General features: G+C 43.7%; 1 protein-coding gene across 2 annotated transcripts in view; it reads right to left on the bottom strand.

The window, feature by feature from the left end:
- Nucleotides 1-17153, bottom strand: part of LOC147426220 (RING/FYVE/PHD zinc finger superfamily protein) — a 49896-nt gene extending 32743 nt beyond the window's left edge. The window contains exon 1 of one of the 2 annotated variants that reach the window (XM_086498441.1): nt 17049-17153. In XM_086498441.1, coding sequence (XP_086354567.1) covers nt 17049-17088 — 40 coding nt within the window. In that variant the 5' untranslated portion in view covers nt 17089-17153. Of the gene's footprint in view, nt 1-10129; nt 10310-17048 lie in introns of those variants that run through there. The other variant, XM_086498440.1, reaches the window with a different exon arrangement.
- Between the last annotated feature and the right edge of the window lie 9017 nt (nt 17154-26170).

Here is a 26170-nt window from a genome sequence, read left to right as displayed (position 1 = left end):
TTTATTTTTTTAAATGAGCGACGCAAATCCTAGCTTTTTGTTACGCAAGGATGCAAAAGAAAGCCAAAAAGCAAAAGAAAAGCACTGACTTCCCGCGATATTTGGGTCGTCAATCAACTTTTGATAAGGCAAAGAAACAGAAGAAGCGTGTTCGATTTGAAGGAGTACCCAGTTCTTCTTCTTCTTCTTTTGACAGTTCTTCTAGCTCTTCAGATTCGAGCGAAGAAGACAGAAAAGGTAAAAAGCGAAGCAAGAAACAAAGTTTCGGAAAGGGCAAGAAAAAGGCAAAGAAGGCTAAATGTCACCCAGAGACTGACAGTTCTATTGAGGACTCGTCTACAGACAGCTCAGATTCGGATGACAGGAAACTTTTATGCGAACAAGAAGAATGTTTACAAAGCCAACCAATATGACTTTCTCGAAGATAAAAGCAAGAAAGTCCGAGAGTTTAAGGAAGGTGGCCACTCGATCAAGTTTGATACTTTTTCAGGATACTCAGATGCTTCGAATGCTTTGTCTTTTATACAGCAGTTTGACATCACTTTCGCGGGAGGACGTTATTCAGAGCACTCCAAGATTCGGAGAGTTGCCTCTTACTTTAAGGGGAATGCTCGTACTTGGTGGTCCACGCTTCTTTTAAACAAGACCGCGCCAGTTAAATGGCTGAAATTTAAAAAGCTTTTTATTTCTTCTTGGTTGACGCAAGAATATGAACGAGATATACGAGCTGCTTGGAACCATCTTCGGATGACCAAGAAAGATACAATCAATGCTTATTGTGAAAGATTCTGGAGCTCTTTTCTACCCGCCTCTTCATTCAAGAAGATCTCGTTCAGAGAACAGATTGAGCGGTTTACCTTGGGTCTACCTACAGAGATCTGAGATCACTGCTTGGAACAGAAGTCAGCTTCTATTCAGGAGTTGATGAGTCATGCGAAGCGGGGCTTTGCCATTCACTCTGGCAGTCTGACTTACCCCACAGATGAGAACATGACACAACAAGCCGAAAAGACTTCTGGATATGAAAGTAGAAAGAAAAAGAGCAACCCAAAGAAAAAGGATGCACGACCCAAGCTTACTCCTCAGGAGCGAGCTCGATTCATCAAAGGGGGGAAGTGCTTTGGATGCGGGGAACAGGGACATATCTCCGCGAAGTGCCCTAAAAGGCACAGAAAGAACAGAATGATAAAGACGACGACAGGCCTGAGAGTTTGAGAGCAGCTGAGGAACGTGGCAGAAAAGGCAGATAGAAAAGCAGAACTGGTACCACATAGCGTGGAACCTGCACCGAATCTAATGAATGAAAGTACAAACTTTGCCGCTTTTGGGGCAGAGTGAAGGATCAGGAAGCTCTTTTGAAGGAGCCAAGACCAACTTCTTTTCACTTGGAATTGGCGGCTCGATTTGGAATTACGCCCGACAAACTGACGCCACAGGCGGAGGTAGTTCGACTGGCAACCGGATGGGATGTTGCCATTACACCGAGCATTGGCAAACTTCGTTTGCAATGACAGGTGTTTAGGGCACGCGAGTGACGTTCTACTCAGGATCCCTTGGTACCACAGGAACTACGCCGTGGTTGACTACCGGGCCGAGAAAGCGACTTTGATAAATGAAGGGCTCAGAGAATTGTACTTGATGAACTTCAGTTTCTTTACTCATTCTTTTGGGAGAGAACTGAACGATGGATAAAGGTTGAATATGTTTTGACCTGATCAAAAGAACGCCAAGATTTTTCTCCACACTCATGCTGATTGTTTTTCAGAGGGCCTGAAGATCAGACCATTGACCTGATACCTGGAAGCACACCACCGAACCGGCCACCGAACCGTGTGAGCCGAGTACAGAATGAAAAGATTATGAACCCAGTGAAAGACCTCTTGGAAAAGGGTCTTGTCCAGCATAGTGCTCTCCACTGTTGTTGGATTTGAAGAAAGACGGATCTTGGAGAATGTGCATCGATTATAGCGCTCTCAACAAAATCACTATCAAGAACAGATTTCCGATTCCTAGGATCGATGATATACTCGATAGGTTACAGGGACCCTCCTTTCGGACGACTTTTGGGTTATTTGAGTTTTTGGTGATGCCTTTTGGCTTGACCAATGCTCCTGCGACATTTAACCGGATGATAGACGGGATTTTTCAAGAGTACAGGCTATTTGTTGGCACTTTCTTTGATGATATCATTGTTTTCTCCAAGAATGAAGCAGAACACAGAGATCATATGCTTCAGAGATACTTTTTTTTTGGGACACTGTGTCTCAGCAACAGGAGTGCAAATGGGACACTATCCGTGATTGGCCCGATTTGAAGATGTCCATGAAGTTGAAAGCTTCTTGGGACTGTGTTCGTACTACAGACGGTTCATTCGAAAGTTTGCAGAGATTGCTTCCCCTTTGCATATCTTGATACAAAAAGGAGTCCCTTTCTTGTGGGGATCCACAGAGGTGACTGCCTTTCAGACATTGAGAAAGAAATTGACTACAGGACCAGATTTGACTTTGCCAGACTTGCAGAAGTCATTTGAAGTATTTTGTGATGCTTATGGTCCTAGTCTGGGTGCGGTCTTGATGCAAGAAGGCCATGTCATTGCTTACGAGAGCCGATTGTTCTCTAGGCCGGAGATGACAGCACAGATTTATGAGAAAGAGCTTTTGGTGGTTATCCATGCTCTTACTTAGTGGCGGCATTACCTACTCGGAGCGGATTTTACTGTCTTTACAGACCATCAGAGTTTGCGCTACTTCTTGCCACAGAAGCAGCTTTCGGAAAAGCAGATGCGGTGGGCGAACATCTTGTCACAATTTCACTTCCAGATTGTCCATGTGCAAAGACAGAAGAATGTGGTGGCAGATGCTTTGTCTCGGAAGCCGTTGGTTCTGGCTATTTCCGCGATACATCATAGGAGCTTCGAGGATATGGTCGATCAGTATGCCACAGATACAGATTTTGAAGATATTTTCACACGGATACGGGATGGGGAGACAGTAGATGGATACTCCCTTCGGGAAGGCTACTTGATGACAAAGACTATGTTGTGAGTTACACAGCCGTTGCGGAAAAAGGTTATGACTGAATGCAAATGTCCACCTTTTACGGGTCACCGCAGCATTGCTACCACCATGAAGGGGTAGAGAGATACTTCTTTTGTCCGAGACTCAAAAAGGATGTGGAAGTGTTTGTGCGCAGTATGCCAAAAGGTCAAGTTTGACAGACATAAGGCACAGGAATTGTTACAGCCTTTACCCATACCCACCCGCCCCTAGGAAAATATTGAAATGGATTTCATTTTTTATCTCCTGAGAACACAGAATGATCACGATGATTTTCCGATTACATGGCACGTCTGAAACGATTGTCTCCGACAGAGACCCTAGATTTATGAGTTTGTTTTGGAAGGCAATTTGGGAGAACATTGGCACGCGGTTGCAGTTCTCGTCATCGTTCCACTTGCAGACTGACGGGCAATCTGGGATTGCCAATTCAGTGGTTTTAGATTTATTGAAGTCTTGTATCTCGGATCAGAAGACTCAATGGGAAAAGAACTTACCTTTGGTGGAATTTGCCTACAATAACAAGATACACTCTTCGACGGGGAAGACGCCATTTGAGATTGTTGAAAGTGCTGTGAAGGTTCCATCCTTCCTGAGCACGAAAGATTAGATATTTGCAACGGATGAATATTCGCAAGATTTGGATACAGCTTTTGCCAAGGTTCGTGAGACTTTGCAGAAGTCTGAAGAACGACAAAAAAAGGCAGCGGATCACCATCGTTGCGACTTGAAATTGAAGGAGGATGATTGGGTGCTCTTACGTTTTGAGAAGGCACGCCTAAGAAAGAAAAAGGGAAAGGACATGCTTTTTCCAAAGCTTAGTATGCGATACTACGGACCTTTCCAGATCACTGAAAAGATAAATTATGTCTCCTTCCGATTGAAACTGCCAGATACTTGGAGGATTCACAATGAATTGCATGTGAGTCTCTTGAAACCTGTTAAGGGTGATGTGCCTAATGATAGGGAGCCTGATAAGCAACCCGAAGTGGAAGAAAACGAGGAGATCCTTGTTTCCTGAACAGTTGGCACATAAGGATACGAAGGTAAAGTCCGAAGGCGGTTCTTGGTTAAGGTCAAGAACTATCCTGCATTTGATGCGAAGTGGATGGAGGAGGAGGACCTAGCAGATACTCCTCAGATTGTGAAACTTTACCTCGATGTTTTGGTTTAGCATAGTCTACTCCAAACGGAACCCAGAAATTCAGCTTGGCCGAAGATCTGGTGCAATGGGATGCACAAGAGGGGAGTTACTCCGCTCCTTTGTCAACAGCTGCATTGATTTTGATACTAAAGTCACTGATGTCTCTTTGAGCTTCAGGGATATTGAGAGCTGACAGTATTCTGTTGGATGACTTTATGAAATGGAATTCCTGATAATGATACTGATTTGTTCTTGACTTCTTTTGAGTGCAGGAACTGATAGACGGAATGACTGCAGCATTTTGGTCTGATTGATCTCGAATAGACATGGTTGCAATAGGGGTTAGTCAATCGGACATCGATGAGGTCCCGATTGGACCGAGACGTGATTGCTAGCTACATTGCCGATAAATCATGGTCTAAGATCCGAATGAATGTTGAATGTCATGTGATGTCCTGTGATGTCTGGTGATGTCTTGTGATGTCGTGAGATGTGACTGTCGATTTTGTACATGTGCTAGATGTGTGTTTTTAGAACGTAGGTACTAACAGTCAGTGTCTGCTAAGACGGTTTATGGCTTTTGTCGGTTTTGCAGGCGTAATCGCGGTCGATTACAATGCTTTCAAGAGGGGGTATGTCACAAAGTGATGACGTGGCTACGGACAACAAAAACCCTAATTTCTGCCAGAAACCCTAATTTTTGGAAATCACGGAGGTGGAAGAAAAAAAAAAGAAAAAATTTAAAAATGAGCGACGCAAATCCTAGCTTTTTGTTACGCAAGGATTTTGGATGAGAGAAAGAGAGTTGAATTGCTTTATTTCAACTCTCATTGAGAGAGAGAGAGAATTTGCTTTTGCTTTCAAGCTTTTGCGCATCCCTTGAAACATTTAAATATGCGGTGAGGGCCTCACTTCTCAGAGCATCTGGACGCAGAGTCTGAGTGAAACCCTAACCGCTCTTTGTACTCTAATATTGATTTTAATACATAAAGAAATACCGAAAGGGGCGCCAGTCTTTGGGGCCAATATCTCTAGGCACGGAACTCCGCCGGGCCAGTGTAAATCTATTGTGATCTGAGAATTGTTTTGAAGTGGTTATTTGGTGCTGTCGCGATTGATTCTTGACTTGGAGTGTCCAAGTCTGTTACAAAGTCACTTAAATTAATAAGTGAAAAATGTCAAAAATAGGGAAAATAGGCTAAATGCATTGGAAAAATCCCCTAACTGATTCTAATGGATTCTGATGGGAATACTGATGATCATACTGTGTGCAACCAGAGGATATGCATCTATGCTAAGTGACTGGGCATGCACGGTCTACAAATAGACTCACAAAGTGCCAGATCACTTCTAATCTAGACTGACTGGACTTAACGGAAACCCTATTATGGTGTAGTTTGTCCACGGACACATAGGGTTGGATGTGTCACGTGACAACTGAACTTCGGGTCTGAGGTAGAACGAAAGAGGGTAATCTGGCCTGTGTGAGACACTGGAATCTCATGGTTGTCACCCATAGTGATGGTTTGTCCATGAGTCTCCCTGAGAGAGCTAAACCAAGACTTTTGGGGAGTCATGAGTGGTGGCTCCACTGTCAACAACCCAAGTACTTGACTGCGATGTAGCAAGAGCATGGTCCGTCGGGACAAGAGCGGTCCCCGCCGTCAAACAACCATTGGATGGTGTCCTTGACGAGCAAGGGAGTGATCAACCGCACAAAATGTAAAAATTCATCATGCTGTCCGCCCTAAAAAACGTTGCAAAGGATGCTGAAAACGCTGCTGTAATAGCGATTTCAGCGTGCCTGTAGGCCACTGATCAATACAAGAGCGTCACAAAGTGTCAGAGGAGGGGGTTCTCGCACTTCTTAGCCGTCGACGGGCTGAAAACAGAGAAAAAAACAGCAAGTAATAAGTACCAAAATGGTGTCAATTGGGTGTAGATACATGTCCAAGGTGTAGATCTGCAAGTGCCTGGCAGTAGAAGACTCTCCAGGTGAGTAAAGGCCGCTTCCTCAAGTGCGTATGGGCAGCGTGTGAATGAAAACGCAGCAAGTCTTCAAAAACGCTGGCAATTCCAAAAAACGCAAGCTGTTATGTTGCGATTTGTTGCTAGGAGGGTAGCGCCTGTAGAGGGATGCGGATCAGGGCCAGCCAAATGCAAAAACGCGAGGCAAATCTTAAAAAAACGCTGCTGGTCCAGAAAACACTAGGCTGAAAACTCCAAGTTCTCGCGATGGAAAGTTGCAATTTTGCTAGCGCTAGGCCTTGGGTGGGAGATCGATGTAGATGCTCCGTGCTTGGCGACTAATACCATGTGAGAGTGAGCAACGGAGAGGATGTGAGCCACGCGCGTCGAAAATGCTAGAGAGAGAGAGAGAGAGAGAGAGAGAGAGAATACAAGTGCTCTGCAAATGATGCTCTCAATACACAATCTGAATGACTACAAGACCCTAAGCATTCTATTTATAGAATCTTAGGTTGAGGTAGGGCAAAATGTGTAACTGGTGCAAAAAACATAAAAGCCCAAAATTGGCTAAAAATGTGTGCACCCAGCCAGGCTCAAAAAATGACCGGCCGGACACGTGCTAAAGTGTCCGCCCATGCAATCTATATGATGTGCGCTGGGTGGCCAACCCGGGACAATCACTAGCCATACAAAATGGCGAAGCAACGGTGGTGTAACTCTAACAAGTATGGCAATGGATTTCATCTTCGATCTTGCAAAGACTCAATGTGGGTGTGATGGTATTTGGACCATCATCGACAAATTCAGCAAGTAGGCTCACTTCATACCGGTAAAGAAGATAGTTAAAGCCAACCATTTCGCCAAACTATTTCTCACAAATTTTTAGACTACAGGACATGCCTACATCTATAGTGTCAAATAGAGACCCCAAATTCACGAAAAGTAGTGTGGGAGAATATAGGCACTCAACTTAAATTCCCATCGTCGTTTCACACACAGACAAACGGGCAATTAGAGATAGCCAACTCAGTGGTTTGTACTTGTTGAAGCCTTCTATCTATGATCACGTGTGTATTGTTTGAGTATGTGTTGACGAGATGAAATGATCGCAGCATTTTCTCTCTTTCACCTGACGAGTGATGTGAATGTGATAGTAACTACATTTAGTAGATCAAGACATCCGTGAAAAGATCAGCGCGGTGTGAATGTGATTGCTAAATATGTTACAATGATCATGATTCTCATTTGACATCTCGACGGGGATAATGATGTGAATGTTCAGTGGCAGTCGTCTTTGTGTAAGTGTTGGATGTGTGTCGTCTAGTGGATGGGTACTTAAGAGTCAGTGTCTACTGAGCTAGTTTTTCTCTTTTGTCTGTTTTGCAAGCGTAATCGAGGGCACTAACTCTTCTTTCAAGAGGGGGGTATGTCACAAGTTAGTGACGTGGCAAGGGTTCCAAGAGGGTCAGGGTTATTAAAAAATTTAAAACCCTAACCCTCACCAACTTAAAGAGGGTGGCCGAGGGGCCTAAAACCTTTTAAAACAAGACCAACCATGAATCCATGCTAATATGGCTTGCTATACAGACATCCACAAATCGTAAAACTATTGACGTGGCACTGTACCACACTTCCACGGTTTACAAAGCAACTTTTGGGCACTGTTTTGGCTTGCAAAGCTTTCGGGATGTCAGTTTTTCATATTGTATGCTTTAAGCGCCTCTAAATACAGCCTTGGGGAGCTCCCTCTCATAGTAACAAGAAACGGCGTTTCGGGGGCCCAAAACGGAAACGTTGTTTCCTCACCGTTTCGGACAAGAAGAAACTCAGTTTCGTACCTTTTTTTTTTTCAAGACTGAAGGGAAAAGGCAGGGGCTTGAGCACCTACTCTAGACTGAGGAGCTAGAGGAGGCTCTTAGGGCACTGCCGAGGGGTGGTTGCCCAAGGGAGGATGGTTTGACTCTGAGTTTCTTCTTGGAGTACAGGTGATTGGTCTGTAGTGCCTACCAACACATTTTGCACACTGGGGAGATGCCTGACAGCAAGTTTCTTGTAGACCGTAGACTGAAGGTTCTTAGTTTTTGTCATATCATATAACATATAAATTCTTAAGTTTTGTAATTATGATCATTGACTTATCTTTCTAGGCTTCTTGTTTTAAGTGTTATATTGGTTTTTTAGTTTTTTTAAAACCTCGTTTCTTTTATAAATTCTCTTCATCAAAGCCTTCTTCTCCAACGTTTCCAAGAGATGAAGTGTTCTTTTTTGAAGACGCTTTGCAACAACAGGATTTTAATTGAAGTTTTCAACCCCGTGGTTCCTTTAGTGGAGCAATCTTCTACTCATGAGGCCAAACTTAGCAAAGAAATATGTGAATCGTGCAACGACAAGGGATTTAGTGGTAAAAGCTAAGAGGTTCCATTAGCAGCAAAAGTTAAAGACAAAAAGGCTACATAACCTTAAAGTTCCAAGAGCTCAAATCCTGAAATTTTTGAAGAGTCGGTGCTTTTCCAGCATTCTATCAACATCAAAAGTCTTTTTTTTTTACCAAGGCTCTCATTTTAAATGGTAGGGAATGTCGCACTTGAGACTTTATGATTGTAATGATTAGGCGAACTATTTATACATGTTACAAAGAGTCACCAACCAAGGGACGTGCAATCTCAATTGGGTGTCTCTCAATCAAAGGTTGGAAAGTGAGTCAAAGCAGTGAAGTATATTTTTTTTGGCTATTCAGTTCTACATGAAGGATATTGGAGAGTTAAATATTTATTAGGCATTAAAAGGATTGATACGGTATTGGGCATTTAGATGATACAAAGGCAATATGCATTCAATATTCTTGAGAAAGTATGGCATGACAGGTTGCAAACCAATTGACACTTCCTTGGATCAAAATGTGAAGCTAGCTAATGCAGCTAATGACAGTCAATACATTGAGGATGTTATCTTGGGTTGAAAAATGGTTAGAATTCTCATTTACTTAACAATTACGAGGCAAACTTTGAGCTATGCAATGGGTGTTGTAAGCCAATTTACACAAAAACCGTGTAACAATCACTCTAATGTGATGAAAAGGCCTTCATCCAATACTTGCGGCTATACATCAAATGGTTGCAGTATTTCATCCAAGAATGTGACTCTGAACCTAAAGGATGTGTCTTTACATTATGAGATAGGACTATTCAAATGTGCCTGTTCATCTCCTATATATAGGAGTCTTGTGTCACGCTTCAAACACGCAATCAAATCAATATTTTCAATTGGCTTGAGTTCTCGGTATCTAAGTCTCTTAGTTGTTCTCCAAGTTCAGAGTTTTCGACTCATGTTTGTACAACAGAGGAGTTCCCTCAATTATCACAACATCTAATCGATGCAAAACTTGCAAGATGCTTTGATACCAATAAACACAATGTTGCAATTCAAGCCGTCCATTTATTTTCTCAATGCTTTATTGCATCCACCATTACTTTCTTCCAAAGACATAATTCTTATTTGAGAAAAAATAAACTTGAACTGTTTCCAAATGCCATGTAAAATTATCTATTTATCAGTTGCAAAGATTTGACCTCTGACATGAAGAGTCATGTCAACAAACATTTATCAACCTTCACAACCGCTTCTTTCTGCCTTTAAAAGTCATAGGTGGTGTCCATGTGTATTCATTAGTGCTACACGCCACCTTTAATGGAATAAAAATGTTTCTACAACCACACGCATACCTGTCTGTGTATAACAGCAAGTAACACATGTGCAATATGCAACGCAAGCAGTCATGCACGTACATAACCCATTTACTATATTACATATAGCATGCAAACATACCATGCAGAGACTCTCTCTGCAGCAGTGCCTGCAGAGACCATGATACAGATAAATTGTTGAAATCCTGGAGACAAGGAAGGTGCAGCAAGCACCAAAAAAAGGAGGAATGAAACCTCAAAAGCTGTGCAAGATTTACCTGGAGTGCAAGCCTCGGATTCGAGGCAAATTCTACAGCAGGCGGAGGATCCTTTCTCTTGATCAATGGGTGCCGCCTGCAAGGGAGGAGGTTGGAGAAGGGGAGAAACTTCCTCAGAGTGAGAAGAGACATCGTCGCCATCCTCCTGTTTCATCTCGCCCTCGGATTTTGTTTCTTCAGAATTGGTAGGACATTGACAATTCATGTAGGTGGTCTTCTTGATGTCAAGTCGAAAGAGCCAAGTCAAGCACCCATGGCCGACTAATCATGTGCCGCCATGTGGCCAACTTTAAGTGGCTCTCTATTTTTAGGGAGAAACTAGCACTCGCAATTGAAATTTGCATGTTGGACCAAGTAGGGGTAAAATCAATAAAACAAGAAATCTGAGTTGATGCGAGCGGGGGGGGGGGGGGGGGGGGGGGGGCGGGGGGGGGGTGTAATCACAGAGGAAGGCCCGGGAGGCACCGTGCCGTTGCGAGCCTGTGAGGTGCGTCGAGGCAGGAAACAGACGAGCAGAGTTTGCGATGTTGAGTTATGTCAGGTGTGTAGAGCATGCTCAAGAATTTTTTCTAATTATATGGCTTGCCTTTTTCACCAGCCTCATGTCGGTGGTGGGTTGGCTACAATAGTGATCTCACGGCGTAGCTTCCATATTTGTGCGAGTTCGAATCAACCTTCTCCCTTTTAGAGAAATCAATTGAGTGCGAAGGCTGACATAAGGATGGTTGGAAGGAATCTCCTGAAACTCTAAATAAAATATCAGAGTTACCAGTATTCTTACTAAGTAGGGGTTACCAACTGGGAGATATTAAAAAATTGATGTATTAGTGTGGAAAGAAAAGGGCAAGGGCTTACAGGGAAAACAAAAGGGAAGGAAGGCATGTAGGAGGGGGTAGGTGTAATGAACTAGGCACTAGGCTGCTGGTGATCCTCCTCCCAACCTCCCTTTATAGGGTAGGCTCCTAGCCCCTAGCCCTAGATGGATCCCCTGTCCACATTGCCTAGCCAGGCCACTCTCCCTAAGGTCTGTGATCCAAAGTCACGACCCAAAACACCCGGTGCAGAAACACGTAGGATATCTGGCCGAAATCTGCAGGTCTTCGTTTTCGAAATCTGAAGTGCCTAATGTGTGGTTCTACTCAATGTGAACGTGTGGATATGCTACAATGCAAAATCGGACAACATATGCTCACCCAAACAGCCGATGAAGCTCGTAGAAGAAGCTCCCGAAGCTGGACCGTATGCGCGCAATGTTGGTATCGGCTCGTAGCTCTAGTCGGGGGCAACACGCTGCACTTCTCCGCACTCGATTCCGACCACCGTAGCACACGTAGCGTCAAGACAAAGCTCACACTCTCTCTCACCTACACAGTACGCTCACTCACAAACTTAAACTTGTTTAAAATGACAAAAGGTCCTTCATTAAGGTCAAAAAGTGATATATATACCTTACAACTTCTCAAACCCTAAAGTTCCAAAATCATCCATCTACTCCTTCTAACTATCAAAACTAGGATACAATCTGGAAACTTCTATAAGTCCCAATATTTACAAGGTGAAAAACCGGGTTTTCCTCAATGAATGACTAATTACAAAAAATAATAATCCGTCGAGTAGTTAGATGCCGTGGGGTGTGTGCAGCTTCTAACATCCCCCCCCTCCTTGTTCATGTCGTCCCCGACATGACCTTGAACTTTTTGCTTCACCTTATGGTCTCCCGCATCTTTAGCAGCGATTCGTACCGTGCATGTAGATTCAGCATTGTTGGCCCAAAGATGTCTGTATGCATGGTAAAGAACCCCGTGTAGAAAGCTAATTCAAACGCCTGGAGGTGATAAGATGGGAGAAACATGATTCTTTGATATAATGCATGTATCACCTCCTTGGAAGGTTGACCTGACATCTCATACGCACATCTAAATGTGTCCTAGAAGAAGAATATGCTGTCAGTCACCTGTCCTGGCTTGAAGGTTTCAAACACTGCTAGGATGGTCCTGCAGATCTTTCTCATCATGATGCATGTAAGGTCAGGTGAGCCAGTGAACAACTTTATGGCGCCCGTTAGGGTTTTCACCATGTATTGTACACTTATTCTCTCACCTGCCTTCACGCCTGGCAGCTTTGGGTAGTTCAGCCAAGTGGGTTGGCTTCTCTGTAAGATTTCGTGTGCTTTCCACGTCCTAACCCTTGGTAGAGGACAGAAGCTGAGATTGTCCCTAATGTGTTTAGGTGCCTCTACCAAGTGTATTAGGTACTGCGGGTACTTGGTAAGCCAAGCTTTCCTCCACTTGGGCTGAGAATCTACTATCAGCCTTACTCCTTCTGGCCTCGAGGTGTCTGCGTTGTAGAGAGGGACCGTTGGTTCTTCTCTGATCCGCTGGATTATTGTTGCCGCTTCATATTTAAGCAATGGATATGGGAGAGAGGGTTGTAGCCATTCACGCCTGAGATTGCTGGCGTCGATTTTCTGAATTGTCATTGATTTGAAAACCCTTTGTTCCCATTCCAAGGCCTCTTTGGTGCTCTCTCTGAGCTCTGCCTCTATTGCTTTTCGCAATTTTTCCTCTTCTTCTTGTGTTAGATCCTGGGGCTCTTGAGAGGAGATGGCCCTGAGCTCTCTGGTTCTGCTTGTTGTCGGCTTTTCAACTCCTCTATTTGCGTGAGGAGTGTCTGCTTCTCCGCTTCTGCTTCGCCGCCCATAGTCACGAGGAGGTCATTGAGTTCAGCATTTACTTTTTTCTGCTTCCTCGAGCTTTATCTTGATGCTTGTCAATTCTTCTTGTAGGGCCTTTTGGTTGTCCTCCAATCTGGTTTGCATTGCAATAGAACTTTCAGCCATGATCACCCTCTGCTTCTTCTCGAGAGTCAACTGCTTTTGGAGTTCTTGCATTTTCTCTTCATACATTTGACTCTCCGAAATAATTTGAGTTGAGCTTGTAGCTCTAACTCGCGCAGGCGATGCTCTCAGCCTCTGGATGGTTTGATCTTTACTTTTAATTGGTCCTTGAGCTCAAGGACTTCATCCAGGCTTGCTTCTTGTTCTATTTCCGCCTTCTCCTTAGCATTCCTCGAGGCCTCTACTTCTTTTGTTTCTTCTGCTAGCTGGAGTGTCAGATTATCCCTTTCTTTTTCTGCATCTCGCAATGACTTGCTGAGTTGCAGGCACTCCTCTTCAGCTGATTGCAATTTCTTTGCCGCTGCCTCATTTGCTTCTTCCTTTGTTTGGCAGTTTTGTAGAGCAGTGGCTAGGCTGGCCTGGAGGTCAGCTTCTCTTTCTTTGTGTCCTTGGCTTTTTGCCTGCAGTAGATCTCTTTCCATTTTGGTCTTTACTTCAGTGGCTCTTAGAGTTATCAACTCTTCGTCTGATGCCACAGATTGTGCCCTTATTCCAGCTAGCATTGTCATCACCACATCCCAATCATTCGAGGGCGGGTGCAGGTCTACCGTGTCGGTAGCAATCTCCTTAAGTTCAACTAGCCGGATGCCTGGCAGCTGTTCTTCACTTCGTGTCCTTGCCAAGTCGAATGCGACTGTGGCGGCTTCTTCCTTTGAATAGCCTGCAGCTAGCAGGTCTAAAAATGCATAGTATGCTTCCTCGAGCTTTATTTGTTCAGATGCAGGCTTGGCTTCTTCTTTGTGTTCAGGTTCTATCCTGTGCTCTTGCTCTTCATCCTGGTGTTCTTCTTGCTTGTCTCCGGCCTTCTGATCTTCTGGAGGAGGGCTGCTAGGAGGTGGTGATGGCGGTGGGCTAGGTTTAGGGCTACCTGGTAAAGCTGTAGGTTTGCCCTTGAAATCCCTATCTGCTTTCGTCTTTCTTTCTCTTTCCTTGTTTTCTTGTTTATCTAGCAACGTTTGCCGTATTTGCTCCACTTCTTCCTCGGTGAAAGGGATGTGTGGAATGTTTTCCGCCGCAGCATCAAGAATCTCGAAATTCTTGATATAGTCTTCGAAGCGGTCCCTCTGCACTCTTCTTGAGGATCCGGACATCGACTCAAGGGATGGCTTCCATAATTCGTTTAGATCGCCCTTGAGGGCTCTTTCTCCTCGGAAACTCTCCATTAGCCTCTCGAGTCTAGCCGCTTTTTGTGATCGAGTCTCTTTGGCTGACATTTGAGCAGATTCTTTTTTGCCTTTCTTCTGCTCAGGGTGCTCCTCTTCCATTGGCTCCAGTCGTCTCTTCAACCTTGTAGCCACCCTTGGTGCTCGTTGTGGCTCGTCTTCTTTGTCTTCCTTTATTTTTAGCCAGTCATTCTGAGATGGGGGGTCAGGCCACCTTCCCTTGGCATGTAGTGCTGCATAAACTACCTTGGTTATCATCTCTCCTGGCACTATGTAGGTTGGCTTTTTGTTTCCCATCTTTACGAGGCTGTCCTGTATGTATGCCGCATAATTGATTATCTTTGGGGTGCCCTTCGTCATTGCCCAAGTAAAGGTTGTGGCAATTGCACCTGGCGGCATCCTGTACTTCTGCGGCCTCTTCGTGCACATGTGAAAGTATTGGTTGTACAATTGGCTCATGATCGCCACCTTTGGGTTGGCGATGTCTTCAAAAGTGTAATTAGCCTTTTTCTCTTTGTACACCTTTACTTCATCCCTTCTCTTTGTCACACTGTCTCCCTGATTGGAGAGATCTAGTGCATGGGCGACAACCCTTTCCGTAATAATGATCTCTGTGTTGGGTCTGCCGTGCAAATCCGTCACCTTGGCCACTCCATCTTCTCTAATGCTGGTCACGAACTCCCATACTCTTTTGACGTCCACCCCTGCTGGGATTGCTTCAAAATAGTTATGGAGGTCAATTTTCTCCAAGTAGCCGGCCATTTTGCTCCGGACAAATTCATTGAGCTCCCTTGGCAGCATTGGCAGCTCTATTATATTTCCGTCATTGTCCTTGAATACTCCTTGGTAGATTTTTAGGTTGTTTGACTCTAGTAGATCTTCCTGTATCCAGGTGCTTGTAGGCTTTAATGTTCCCTGTGGAATGACAAATGGTTCCACCTCGTCCAGATAGTCTTTGATTGTCATTCTCTTCTTCTTTGCCGGTGACTTCGAGGCTGCCATAGACCCTGTTGTACTCAGCAATCCAAAGTTTAGCGTTTTTTTTTTCAGCTGCTAAACTGAGTTTTACTTATCCAAATGACTTGAAAATTGAAATCATAGCTCAAAAGGAACTTGTGAAGCTGTGCATGTGCTCACAGTGCAAATTTGACCAAAAAAATCCATCTAGACATCCTATGCGTAGGATGTCTTTTTTCTTCAGAACTGGTTCATACTTGACTTGTAGGTAGTGTAAGGCTCATGGAACATGGTTATAAGCTTGGATTTGAATTTGGATGTCAAAAAGTGAATTTTAGGGCTGATTTAAGCTTTAAGTCACAATTTTGGTAGATTGTCCATCATAGGAAGCAATTGATGTCCAAATGGGTTGAAACTTGGTATATGGTCTCTTGCATCATGGTATTAGCTCCTATGATGTCATTTCTTGCATAGAAGTCTAAATCTAAGCTTAAGACATCCTACGCGTAGGATGTATTTTTCTTCAGAACTGCATGAAACTTGATCAGTGGGTTGTCCTTGACCTGTGGAACATAGCCATGTTCTTGGATTTGTATTTGGATAATATTTGATGCCTGTAGGGCTCTATGAGGTGTTTTTGGGCTCAAAAAATGTATCTTGAAGGTGTTGGGGGTCAAAAGTGATTAGAAGGGCTTCAAGCTTGACATATGGGCTCTTGTTGATGAGGTTATTACTTCTGAAATGACAAAACTTCTCCTTCATGCCCAAAAGGTCCATTAGACATCCTACGCGTAGGATGTCTTTTTCTTCATTTTTGCTCCACCACACAGAAAGTTAGCTGATGTGTATGTGAATGTGTTGTGCAAATTTCATGAGATTTGGAAAAGATTTGGTAGGTTAATGGCCCTTTAGTGCCTTTATGCCCTATCTTTGCGTTTTTCCATGCATATGAGGTCCAATCTCTTCCAAAGGTGATGAAATTTGGTGTAGGGCTTGTGAATGTCATTCAGAACATGTGCATGGCAAGAATTGTTGGGTTTTGTGCCAAGAATTTCCCTTGAGACATCCTACGCGTAGGATGTCTCTTGGTGATTTTTCTCTTGTTAGTGCTCCCAGTGCTTGCCCTTTGCTCCCCTAAGTCCCTTTTAAGCCTAATTTCAACAAAAAAGTCAATTGGGTAAGTAAAAACTCCCTGTGTGGACTTCAGAGCCTCTGAGCCGTTTTCTGACTTTTGGAGTTCTTTTTGGCGATGAAATTCCTCGATGTTGGTCTTCATAGCTTCCAAATCCTTTGGGGATCCTTGTCGTATGATTTTTGTCGACTTTGGCTTCACCGGAGCTTCATTTGGCAATTTGTCGCTCTAGAAGCACCCATGGAGGCGTTTACATACGTTTGATGATTTGTGGTGGTCCACCACCATAGGACTTGGTTGTTGATGGTTTAGGAAAGCCGCTCGTGAAGTTTGGTGGCAAACGGACTTACGGTTTGGCCACAAGTGCATTTTGACGCTTTGTCTGTCTGATGTCGTTTCTGAGGTTTAGTGCCGCTTCGGGTCACTTTTTGGTCATGCGGGTCATATGGACTTGTCGAGCATGTCGATATGCTCCTACCCGTAAATTTTGGTAGCATTTGATCGCCGTTTCGCCGATTTCCCATTTGGTCGCCTCTTGCGGGTTTCTGGGAATTAGGGTTTTTCCCGATGTTTTTCCACTGCCATTGGCTATCCAGGAAGGGTCTCCTAGACTAGGGTAAGCTGCTGATGAAGTCTTGTTGCTTTCGGGTTAGCCGTTAGGCCGTCATTTCTACTTGTAGGTCTCTACCGCTCGCTTTGTGTGTGATCTCTACGCTAGTTTTCGCGATAGAATGACAAACATGCGCGAAAAGCTCAAGGTGGTGAGCCTACCTCTCATGTCTGGAGCTGGTCGGGTAGACGTGCGCATCATAGAAGCTGCTGGAAGGTCGATCCGCTCTAGGTGGAAGAAGCTCTCTCCACAAGGTCAATAGTGAGAATGAGCTAAAAATGGGGTGAAAAATTCTTATAATGGAGGTCCCCGAACCATTTTTCATGAAATTTGACATGTGCTCCTATCTTTCTACAAGATGCGGTTTAGGCTCAAAAAATTCTTGATTTGGACTCCATTTGCTCTGTTTACCAAAAATTTGTCATTTCGGCCAAAACCTGGCCAAAACACACTTTCCGCTTCCGTCTCATAATTGCACCCCCACTGTACCGTAGGTTGTTCTTTAGTCACTGGTCATCCCCATATTTTTTGTTTTTCATTACGACTGTTTTTCACCTGCTTTTTGTATTTTTGAAGTTTTTCTGCCGAAAATTAGCAAAATTAAAAGGAAAATAGCAAATCAAACTTAGAAAATCCCCATAATTCATAATAGATCACAAACATCACCGCAACACATTATATACACTCTCATGCAATTTTTGTGGCCATATTTCTCCGTTTTATCAATATTTTGCCCGAAAAATGGTTATTTCTACATATATACACACACCTAGGGGCTTAATTTGGCGTTTGGCCCCATATTCCTGTAGCTTCATGCTGTATAAGGGCATATATACTTGGGTTACTCCAAAAAATTTCGCAATCAAACGTCAATCCTGAAAATAGTCGAAAATTGTGCCCTTATTTGCTATTTCTGTTATTGGTTCCGCATTGAGAATGCCTCCCCTCCTCCTAGTCGGAGTCCTCCTGGACGACAAGGTTTCGCCTCGGAGTATGTGCCGTGCATAGGTTGAAAAAGTCGTGCTAATGCGTGGCCGATTAATGTGGCCCTATTTTATGCATACTCGGTCAATGCATGGAAAAATTAATGCTGTGTAAGAGAAGGGAATAAGCAAGATGCTTATTAGCATTCGCCGTCGAGGTTTCCTGTTTTCTTGGCAAGTAGCAGCTGTAACTCTACTGCTCTTTGTTTAATGGTCTTTTTGGTCAGAGGCAACTGCGTTGCCGACACTGTTGATATAGTCGTAGCTATTTCGGAGGATGTTATAGCTATGGGCCGTATGGCCTTGGCTTTCCATTGGTAGTGTGGTGCGGCCAACTTTGCCCCTTGGTGATTTGTCATCGGCACCCACTTAGATTTGTTTGCCCGGTTGACCTGTAGATGTCTACTTTCCATCGTTGCTTGTACCGTAGGTATTTGCTTTGTCTTTTGCTTTGTTATCCAAATGTGAGTGACATGAGGGTTTTGGCTAAGCATTTTCTTTGGAATCCATATCTGCTTGGTTACCTTGGTTTTTGGTTGCACGATCTGCTTTGTTAGAATTCGGTTGTCACATTGTGTTTTCCCCCTCATGGCGTTTCTATCCTTCCGCATCCATACTTGTTTACCTTGTTGTGGTAGTCTAGATTTTTGCAGTGTAGTCGGTGATTTCAGCTGTCTGTGATGAGCATGGTTGGCCGTTAGCTGGTAGTTGGTCTCAGGTTTCGTATTGATCGTTGAGGTTATTTGTTCTTTGGTATTTGTTTCCAGTGATTGCATGGCTTGCATTTGATCCGGATGTTCCTTTTGAGCAAAAGCTACCACCTGTTGTTCGTTTTCGTGCTGGATTTTGACCGTCTGTGCTTTCCAGTCTATTTGGACATTGTATGCTTTTTGCCAAGGTTGCCCTAGCAGCATTGGTTGTTGTGTGCTTTCATCTGTCACCACATAGAATTTGTGTGGGTAAATATATTGATGTAACTGTATATGCAATATAATCCACCCTAATGTTTTCAATGGATGTGATGTGCTACTTTCCAGCACTTGGGGAGTAGGATGAAGTTGATCTGCGACTTGGAGCTGTTGGTATAATCCGTAAGAGATCAAATTTGCTTGAGCACCCGAATCGAGCAAGGCTGGTGATTCAACTTGATCATTGCCCACCTTGACTGTAATTATTGGCTCGACTGTGTCTTCTTCCAAGTTCATGAGTCGAATGGCATTGATTCTCAATGGTGGTTTACTTTGTTGTTGTTGTCGTAGAAGCCGTTTTTTTGCAATGCGTTCTTGTGCTTCGGTTTGAGCTTCCTCCCGTACTCTCTCTTTTTCTTTCATTCTTTGCTTTCCTTGATGAATTTGTTGGAGCATCTCCTGTGTGAGTGGAAGGTGATATCTCCTTAGTCGACACCCACTAATCCAGTTTGGCATTTCTTCACCTGCTAATGTAGCAAGCTTGACAGCCCCACTTTGTGATAGATCATGAATCACAAATGGTCCCATCCCTCGCTTTTTCAGTTTCTTGGCATGTTGCTTCAATGTATAAACAAGTACGTAATCTCCTGTTTTAAACTCTTTGGTACGCACATGTTTATCAAAAAACTCCTTTTGCCTTCTCTTTTTAGCATAGATCGAAGCGACCGCTCGTAAGCGGAGTTCATCTAGCTTTTCAAGATCATTAATTCTTGAAGAGAGTTCATGCCCTGACCATTCCAAGTTTGTTGCTACGCGTAGAGTTGGGATTAAAAACTCTATGGGTAGTATAGCGTTTAGCCCAAACACCATGTTGTATGGTGTTGTTCCTATTGAGGTTTTGTAAGCTACCCTGTATGCCCATAGTGTTGAGTGTAGCTGCTGATCCCAGTTGATCCTTGAATGTGACACTATTTTAGTGAGGATCGTGCATAGTGTTTTATTTGTGGCCTCCGCTTGCCCATTGGCCTGTGGATGGTATGGTGCTGATTTTCGATGTATGACCATGAAATCCTTTAGTAGATATTCAATGACTTCATTGAGGAAGTGTGTTCCACGGTCACTGACAATTTCTATCGGTAACCCGTAACGTACAAAAACATTCTCATACAAAAATTGAGCCGTGGTGCGTGCATCAGCTTTTTGTGTTGCTTTGGCTTCGACCCACTTTGTGAGATAATCCGTAGCCACAATAATATATTGGGTATGGGTGCGATATGCAGGGGGTGATATAGGTCCCACAAAATCAATTCCCCACTTTGCAAATGCCCTTGCCCCCATCATTGGCCTTAATGGCATCTCATCTCTTTTGATTGGTACCTTGGTGCGTTGACATGCATCACAACGTTTGACAAACTCTTCGGCATCCATGTGCAATGTAGGCCACCAGATTCCTGCAGTTAAGACAATTTTCGTCGTCTTATCGCCCAAAAAATGGCCTCCACTTACTCCGCTATGTGCATGTTCTAGAATCAGCAGGTATTCGCTTTCACTTGCACAGATTCGGAGTTGGTTGTCCTTGCCCCGTTTATAGAGTTGATTTCCAATTAACTGAAAGTCACGAGCTTCCAGCTCTATAGCTTTCTCCCGTGCTCTTGTAGTTTTCTCAGGGAATGTCTTGGTGGTTAGAAAGTCAATGATATATTGACTCCATGCAGGTGCTATGTTCACCCGAAACAATGTTGCGTGATCCACTGGTCGCTTGGCACTACATACTGTATAATTGGTAACGTAAGAATGTGTATCCGCATACATAGTTGGCCAATAAACTCCTAATTGTTTCAGTCTTTGGTGTGTTTTCACTGTTGAACAATGAAATGCACAACCTTGGACATGAGCCTCTTCTAGGTAGCACTTGAATTCTTTCGGATTTATACATAATCGTAGGATTAGGTCAGATTCAAGATGATACAGCCGTCCTGCTATCAACTGGAAGTTTTTTGTTTGTAGAATTGTTCGCTGTTTGTTTCTACATCTTGTATTATCAAACTCACTTCCAAAGGATAGAATGCTAACTATTTCCTGAGACCATTTGGGTACCATTTCGATGTTGAAAAGATAAGCATCTGGTATGTCATCATTTACCCCTTGAGGGGCTTCCCCGTTGTTTATTCTTGAAAGATGATCAGCTCGCAGATGAGTTTTCCCCTTTTTGACCACCACTGTGAAGTCAAATTCTAGCAATATAATAAACCAGCGTACGATTCTCCCTGTATTGCAAGGTTTATTTACTAGGTATAAAAGAGCTTGATGATCCGTGAAGAACACAAATTTGTTTGCAAGCAAATAATGCCGAAATTTCTTCACAGCATAAATCATTCCTAACCATTCCCTTTCGGTGGTTGTGTAGTTCTTTTCTGCACTGTTTAACTGTCGGCTCGCATAGCAAACTGGAAAATCCATTGTTCCGTCTCCAGGTTGAGCTAGAATGCTACCAATGGCATATGCCGAAGCATCAATGTGCACATGGAATATCTTGTCCCAATCTGGTGCCTTTAGCACAAGTGCGGATATAAGGTTTTCTTTCAGCCTTTGGAATGAAGTCTCACACTCATTGGTCCATTCGAAATTGACTAGCAAACGATACAAAGGTTGTGCGATAACCGCATACATGTATATGAATCTTCGATAATATCCACAGTGCCCCATGAAGGATTGCACTTGTTTTGCATTAGTAGGCCTGGGTAGGTCTACAATGACTTTGACTTTGTCCAGGTCTGTGGTTATGCCGTTTCTTGAGACAATGTGTCCTAAGATTCGTCCTTGCTTAACCATAAATACACACTTTTCCGGGTTTAGACAGATTCGATATGTTTTGCACTTTTCAAAGACTTTTTGCAAATAGTCAATATGTTCTTCTCGCAGAAGAGAGTGTACACATAGGTCATCCATGTAAATTTCTAAGAATATTCTTAGGTATTCCTTGAAAGCGTGAGTCATTAACCTCTGGAAAGTGGCTGGTGCTTTGTTAGGCCAAATGACATAACTCGATATGCATAAATCCCCCATTCTGTAGCAAAAGCTATTTTGTGTTGATCCTCCCTTGCTATTGCCAATTGGTTGTATCCTGAAAACCCATCCAGAAAGGAATAAGCCCGTTTCCTGGCCACTCGCTCAAGGACATGTTCTGTAATTGGCAAGGGATAATTATCCCTTACGGTTGCCGCATTCACCTTTTTGAGGTTTACGCACACTTGCAATTTTCCATTCTTCTTGGGAACGACCACAATGGGTGAAACCCAGTCTGTATGTTCAATTTCATAGATGAACTCTACGTCCATCAGCTTATCAATCTCTTCTTTGATTCGTTTGGCAAATGTGTCATTATATGTATAAGGACGTTGTTTGCTAGGTTTTGCATCTGATTTTAAAGGAATTGTATGTTGCCATATTAATGGATCAACTCCTTTAAGGTCTTTATAGGACCAAGCAAACACATCTTTATATTTCGTTAGAAGTTGTGTAAGCCGTGCTTCCTCCTCAGGCTCTAAATCATTAGCTATATAGACCGGCTGAGGCTTTTCACCTGGTTCTGCGAGGTCTATTCTTTTTGCGTTTTCAGGCCCGTCATAAGATTCTTGGTTGGTTCTCTTCCTGATTGGTGATGTCAAGATGATTTTTCTTTCCTGGATAGTAAATTTCCTATAGTGAGGTGGTATGTTCATGTTGCCCTTTTCTGACTCCCCTTTACCATCACTATCCTCTTCAGTGGTCCAGATCTCCCTCAAAGACCGTTTCAGTTCTTGGTATTTCTGTTTATGCTCTAGGTTGGTCCACTCTTGGTATTTTGTTGGTTCTTTTTTTGTTTTTTCAGATTTTTGTGATTTTGTTTGAGCCCGAGCTTTTCTTTCCCGATTCGCTTGTTCTCGCGTTCGTTCTTTTCGATTTTCTGAGAATTTTCCTGATATTTGATCTTTCACACAATCCTCTGCTTTTACAAGCATCAAATAGTGAGTTTTTCCTTTTATCCTGGGCATCAGGTTCTGTCTCACTTTATTTTCGGCTCTTTTCTTCCTATAGCGTTCTTGGCGTCTAGGGTGTTGATTAGCAAAATCATAAAACTTGATATTCTCTGCTTCATTCCCACGCTCACTGGAGGTGTCCGAACACTCATTATCTGCCTCATCATTTACTTCCACTTGCTCAGAAGAGTTGTAAAACTCTTCTTGTTCTGGAGGTGCTACCGTCTCTTTTTCTGGCATCACGCTTACCATGTAATAGGGTAGCACATCGTAACCATCCTTATCGCAAAATTTTGTTGTTGGACTGTCGGTAATGGTACATACATCTAACGTTGCCAGTATGTGTTCCCATTCTAGAGGCTCCAAGGCATCTTTAGGGAATGGCTCCGGAATATACTCTTTGTCTTCAATTGCTCTTTCTAAGATGCAATCCTCTTTTCTAAAGCTTCCACAATGTGAAGCTCCGCACATCCATAGCTCTTTTGGTTGCCCCAACCATGCTGGTAGTTCTGATCCTGCTATTGTAGCTGAATCAAACTCTTCCACAGGTGTTTGGTTTACATCCTTGTAACTATGGTCTTTCAAGTGTATTTTAGTTGTCGTCTCGCCATGTCTGAGGTATATGTGGTCATAACCCCAATCTTGGACCATCTTCAGTTGTCGCATGAATGGTCGTCCCAAGATTATCTCATAATTGTTCTTTTTGTCGAAATCGACTATTGCAAATGTATGCTCATACTCGATCCCGCACGAAGTGACAATTACCTTTTCAAGAGTCTGAGAGGCTTCTCCATGAAACCATCTGCCAACTGCAGCTTCATTCGGGTAGCCCTCAGAGCTGGTTTTCCCCATTTTTTCCAGACTTCCTTCGTGGCGATAGCAACTCCCGCTCCACTGTCAAGAATAGCTTTGGAAACCACTCCTTGGAATTCTACGGGTAGCGTTGTGTTTCCGTCTTCTCCCTCACAATATTCTCCAACCTTATTCAATGGTACCGGCCTAGTGTTTAGATTAGGCCTGTTCAACTCCCTGATTCCTTCTTGTAGTTTCAAGGTGGGGTTTTTTACTCCAAATTTTTCCAAGCATTTTCCTATTGTGGTCCACATGTTTGGCCTTAGCTTTAGGAGTTCTGCTAATGGGATTGTGCATGCCACCGGGGTGGCTAACAGCTCAATCAATCCTTGTGAGTCCATCACCTTGTTAGAAGAACATCTTTGAGATGGAATTTCCCTCACTTCCGACTTAGCTTTGTATTCTCCTAGGTAAGAGGGTAAAGTTATCAAAGAGTCTGGTTGGCTGTGTCCCGAACTAATAGATCCTTGGTCTCCCCCTTGTGAATGCACCTCAAAGTTTATTTGTGATCTTGCCTCAAATTCTTCAATAGGAGGTAGGATCACATTATTTCCTTTTCTCGTGCTATTCATGTGGTCATTCATTCTATTAGCCTCGTTGGCCTCTCTGATTTGCTTCCACAGATCATCTAGACCATTACCGTCCTTTCCCATCTCTGCCGATATTCTAGGACAGACCCCGTCACTTGCCCCTTCGGTGGTATTGGGCACTATGATAGGCTCTCCTCTGGACTCATATTCATTAGTGAGTCTTTCCTTTGTTTCCTCATGTTTCTCTATTGTTGGTTGGATAGGGGTTGGAACTGGCACATCATGGCAATTTGCCGGTTTTCACAACGGGTCTTCCATCAATGATTGAGCCGTCTCGATCATCTTTTTACACATATCCAACCTTTGTTTTTCTATTTCCGCATATGGATATGTCATCCATCTTTGCTCCTGGGTCTGGTTTTTTTAAAGCCGAGCTTCATAAGCTCTTAGAAGCGCATCCAGCTGCTCGTTTACTTTGTCTGCTAGCACAGATCCTCCTGATCCTGCACTTTTGGGCTCAACTATTTCCTTTGGTGCTATGGCTGCAGTGGTGTGTGAGCTTAGGCTGGCTAGATCTTCTAACCGCTCCAACCTGTTCTTTGTATGTTTCAACTCATCGGATAGGGCGGTTTACTCTCGTTCTTTCCTGGCTTTCCTACGCGCCTTTCTTGCCTTCCAAGTGCTTCTCGGATTTTTCGTTTCTGAACTTTGGGCATCCGTCTTTGGTTCTTCTATTATGGCTTCATTCATCCTTCTTTGGGCTTGGGCCCGTGTCACTGCCTGAACAGGTATGACTGTTTCACTTTCTGATACTCCACTAGAAGGTACTGTTTACAACAGGTTCAAGGTGGTTTTTGCTCCTTTACTCGGGTTTTTAGGGCAATCGGGAATCAAATGAGTAATTCCACATTCTGGGCAATACGCATTGACTCTAATGATTTCATCATGGGGACAGTCTCTCAGCCAATGGTCTCTGCCACACTTGTAACAGGGGCCCTTGGGTTGTTGAGGTGCTCCTTGAGCTCCCCGTTGCTGGTAAGTCTGTCTCTGTCCGCCCATGCCTCCATTGGCTATGAACAACAATGTTCGTTCATCTAAGTTATATCTTCCTTCTCCTACGGTCTGTATAGCAGTTGGAGGTCCTTGATTCCCCATCATGCTCTATGGATCTGGTGTCAAGGGTTCCTCCGGTGGATAATAGATAGGGTTCGTCGCATATCCATTGGGATCCTCATAGTATGCGTGCATAGGCACCAAAGCCTTTTCTTCTGGTTCAGTTATCGTTGGGGTGTATCTTACACCAATTGGTCATAATCCTGGTAGGGGTGGTTGTTGCCCCAACACCGGTTGTGGTCTCTCTACACCTACGGGTCCTGGCAAGTTGCCTGCTTGATATCTAGGCATAGGTGGAACTTGAGGGGAAGCTACAGGAGCTTGGGGAGCATAAGGTCTCTCCCTCACATATCCCTTTTTATAGTAACATTCCTCGGTCCCATGGTTTGTCCATTTTTGTTCAATAGCTGATGGCGACGCGTCTGACCACTCCCAGCCTCTTGGCTAGTAGCAATTGCAGGTAATTTTTGTAGCACTTGCTTGGCCAGATGCCTCTCCCTTCGGGGTCATGTGTTTCCAGGCTAGCCTATCTTCTCCTTGCCTTTGGTTCGAGCAGCCCCTTTAGGCCACTTTGGAGTTATATCTTTGACTGCAGTTTCTTAAGGGAAAAGAGGCCTCACCGTTTGCTTCCCTTCCTTGACGTGAATGATTTCTTTGCGATGAATGTCAATGTAGATGACTTCAGCCCTTTCGCTGCCTTCGTTGCTGCCACTCATCGACCGTGTGCCTTGGTTGACAACAGTGATGGCACTTCACCAATATCCCACCTGATTCTTTCGATTTATAGTTAGAACGAGCGACACAAGATGGAGAATTTACCTCTTGAACGTTGATGACACTGCAGCTTGGCAGTAGCACCTCAATGAAGGCGGCTAGTG

This window comes from Adiantum capillus-veneris, chromosome 24 (assembly GCF_014529385.1).
Source record: "Adiantum capillus-veneris isolate H3 chromosome 24, ASM1452938v2, whole genome shotgun sequence".
NCBI lineage: Eukaryota > Viridiplantae > Streptophyta > Polypodiopsida > Polypodiales > Pteridaceae > Adiantum > Adiantum capillus-veneris.
Note: the sequence above shows the minus strand (reverse complement) of the source record. Positions and strands in the feature narration are given on the sequence as shown.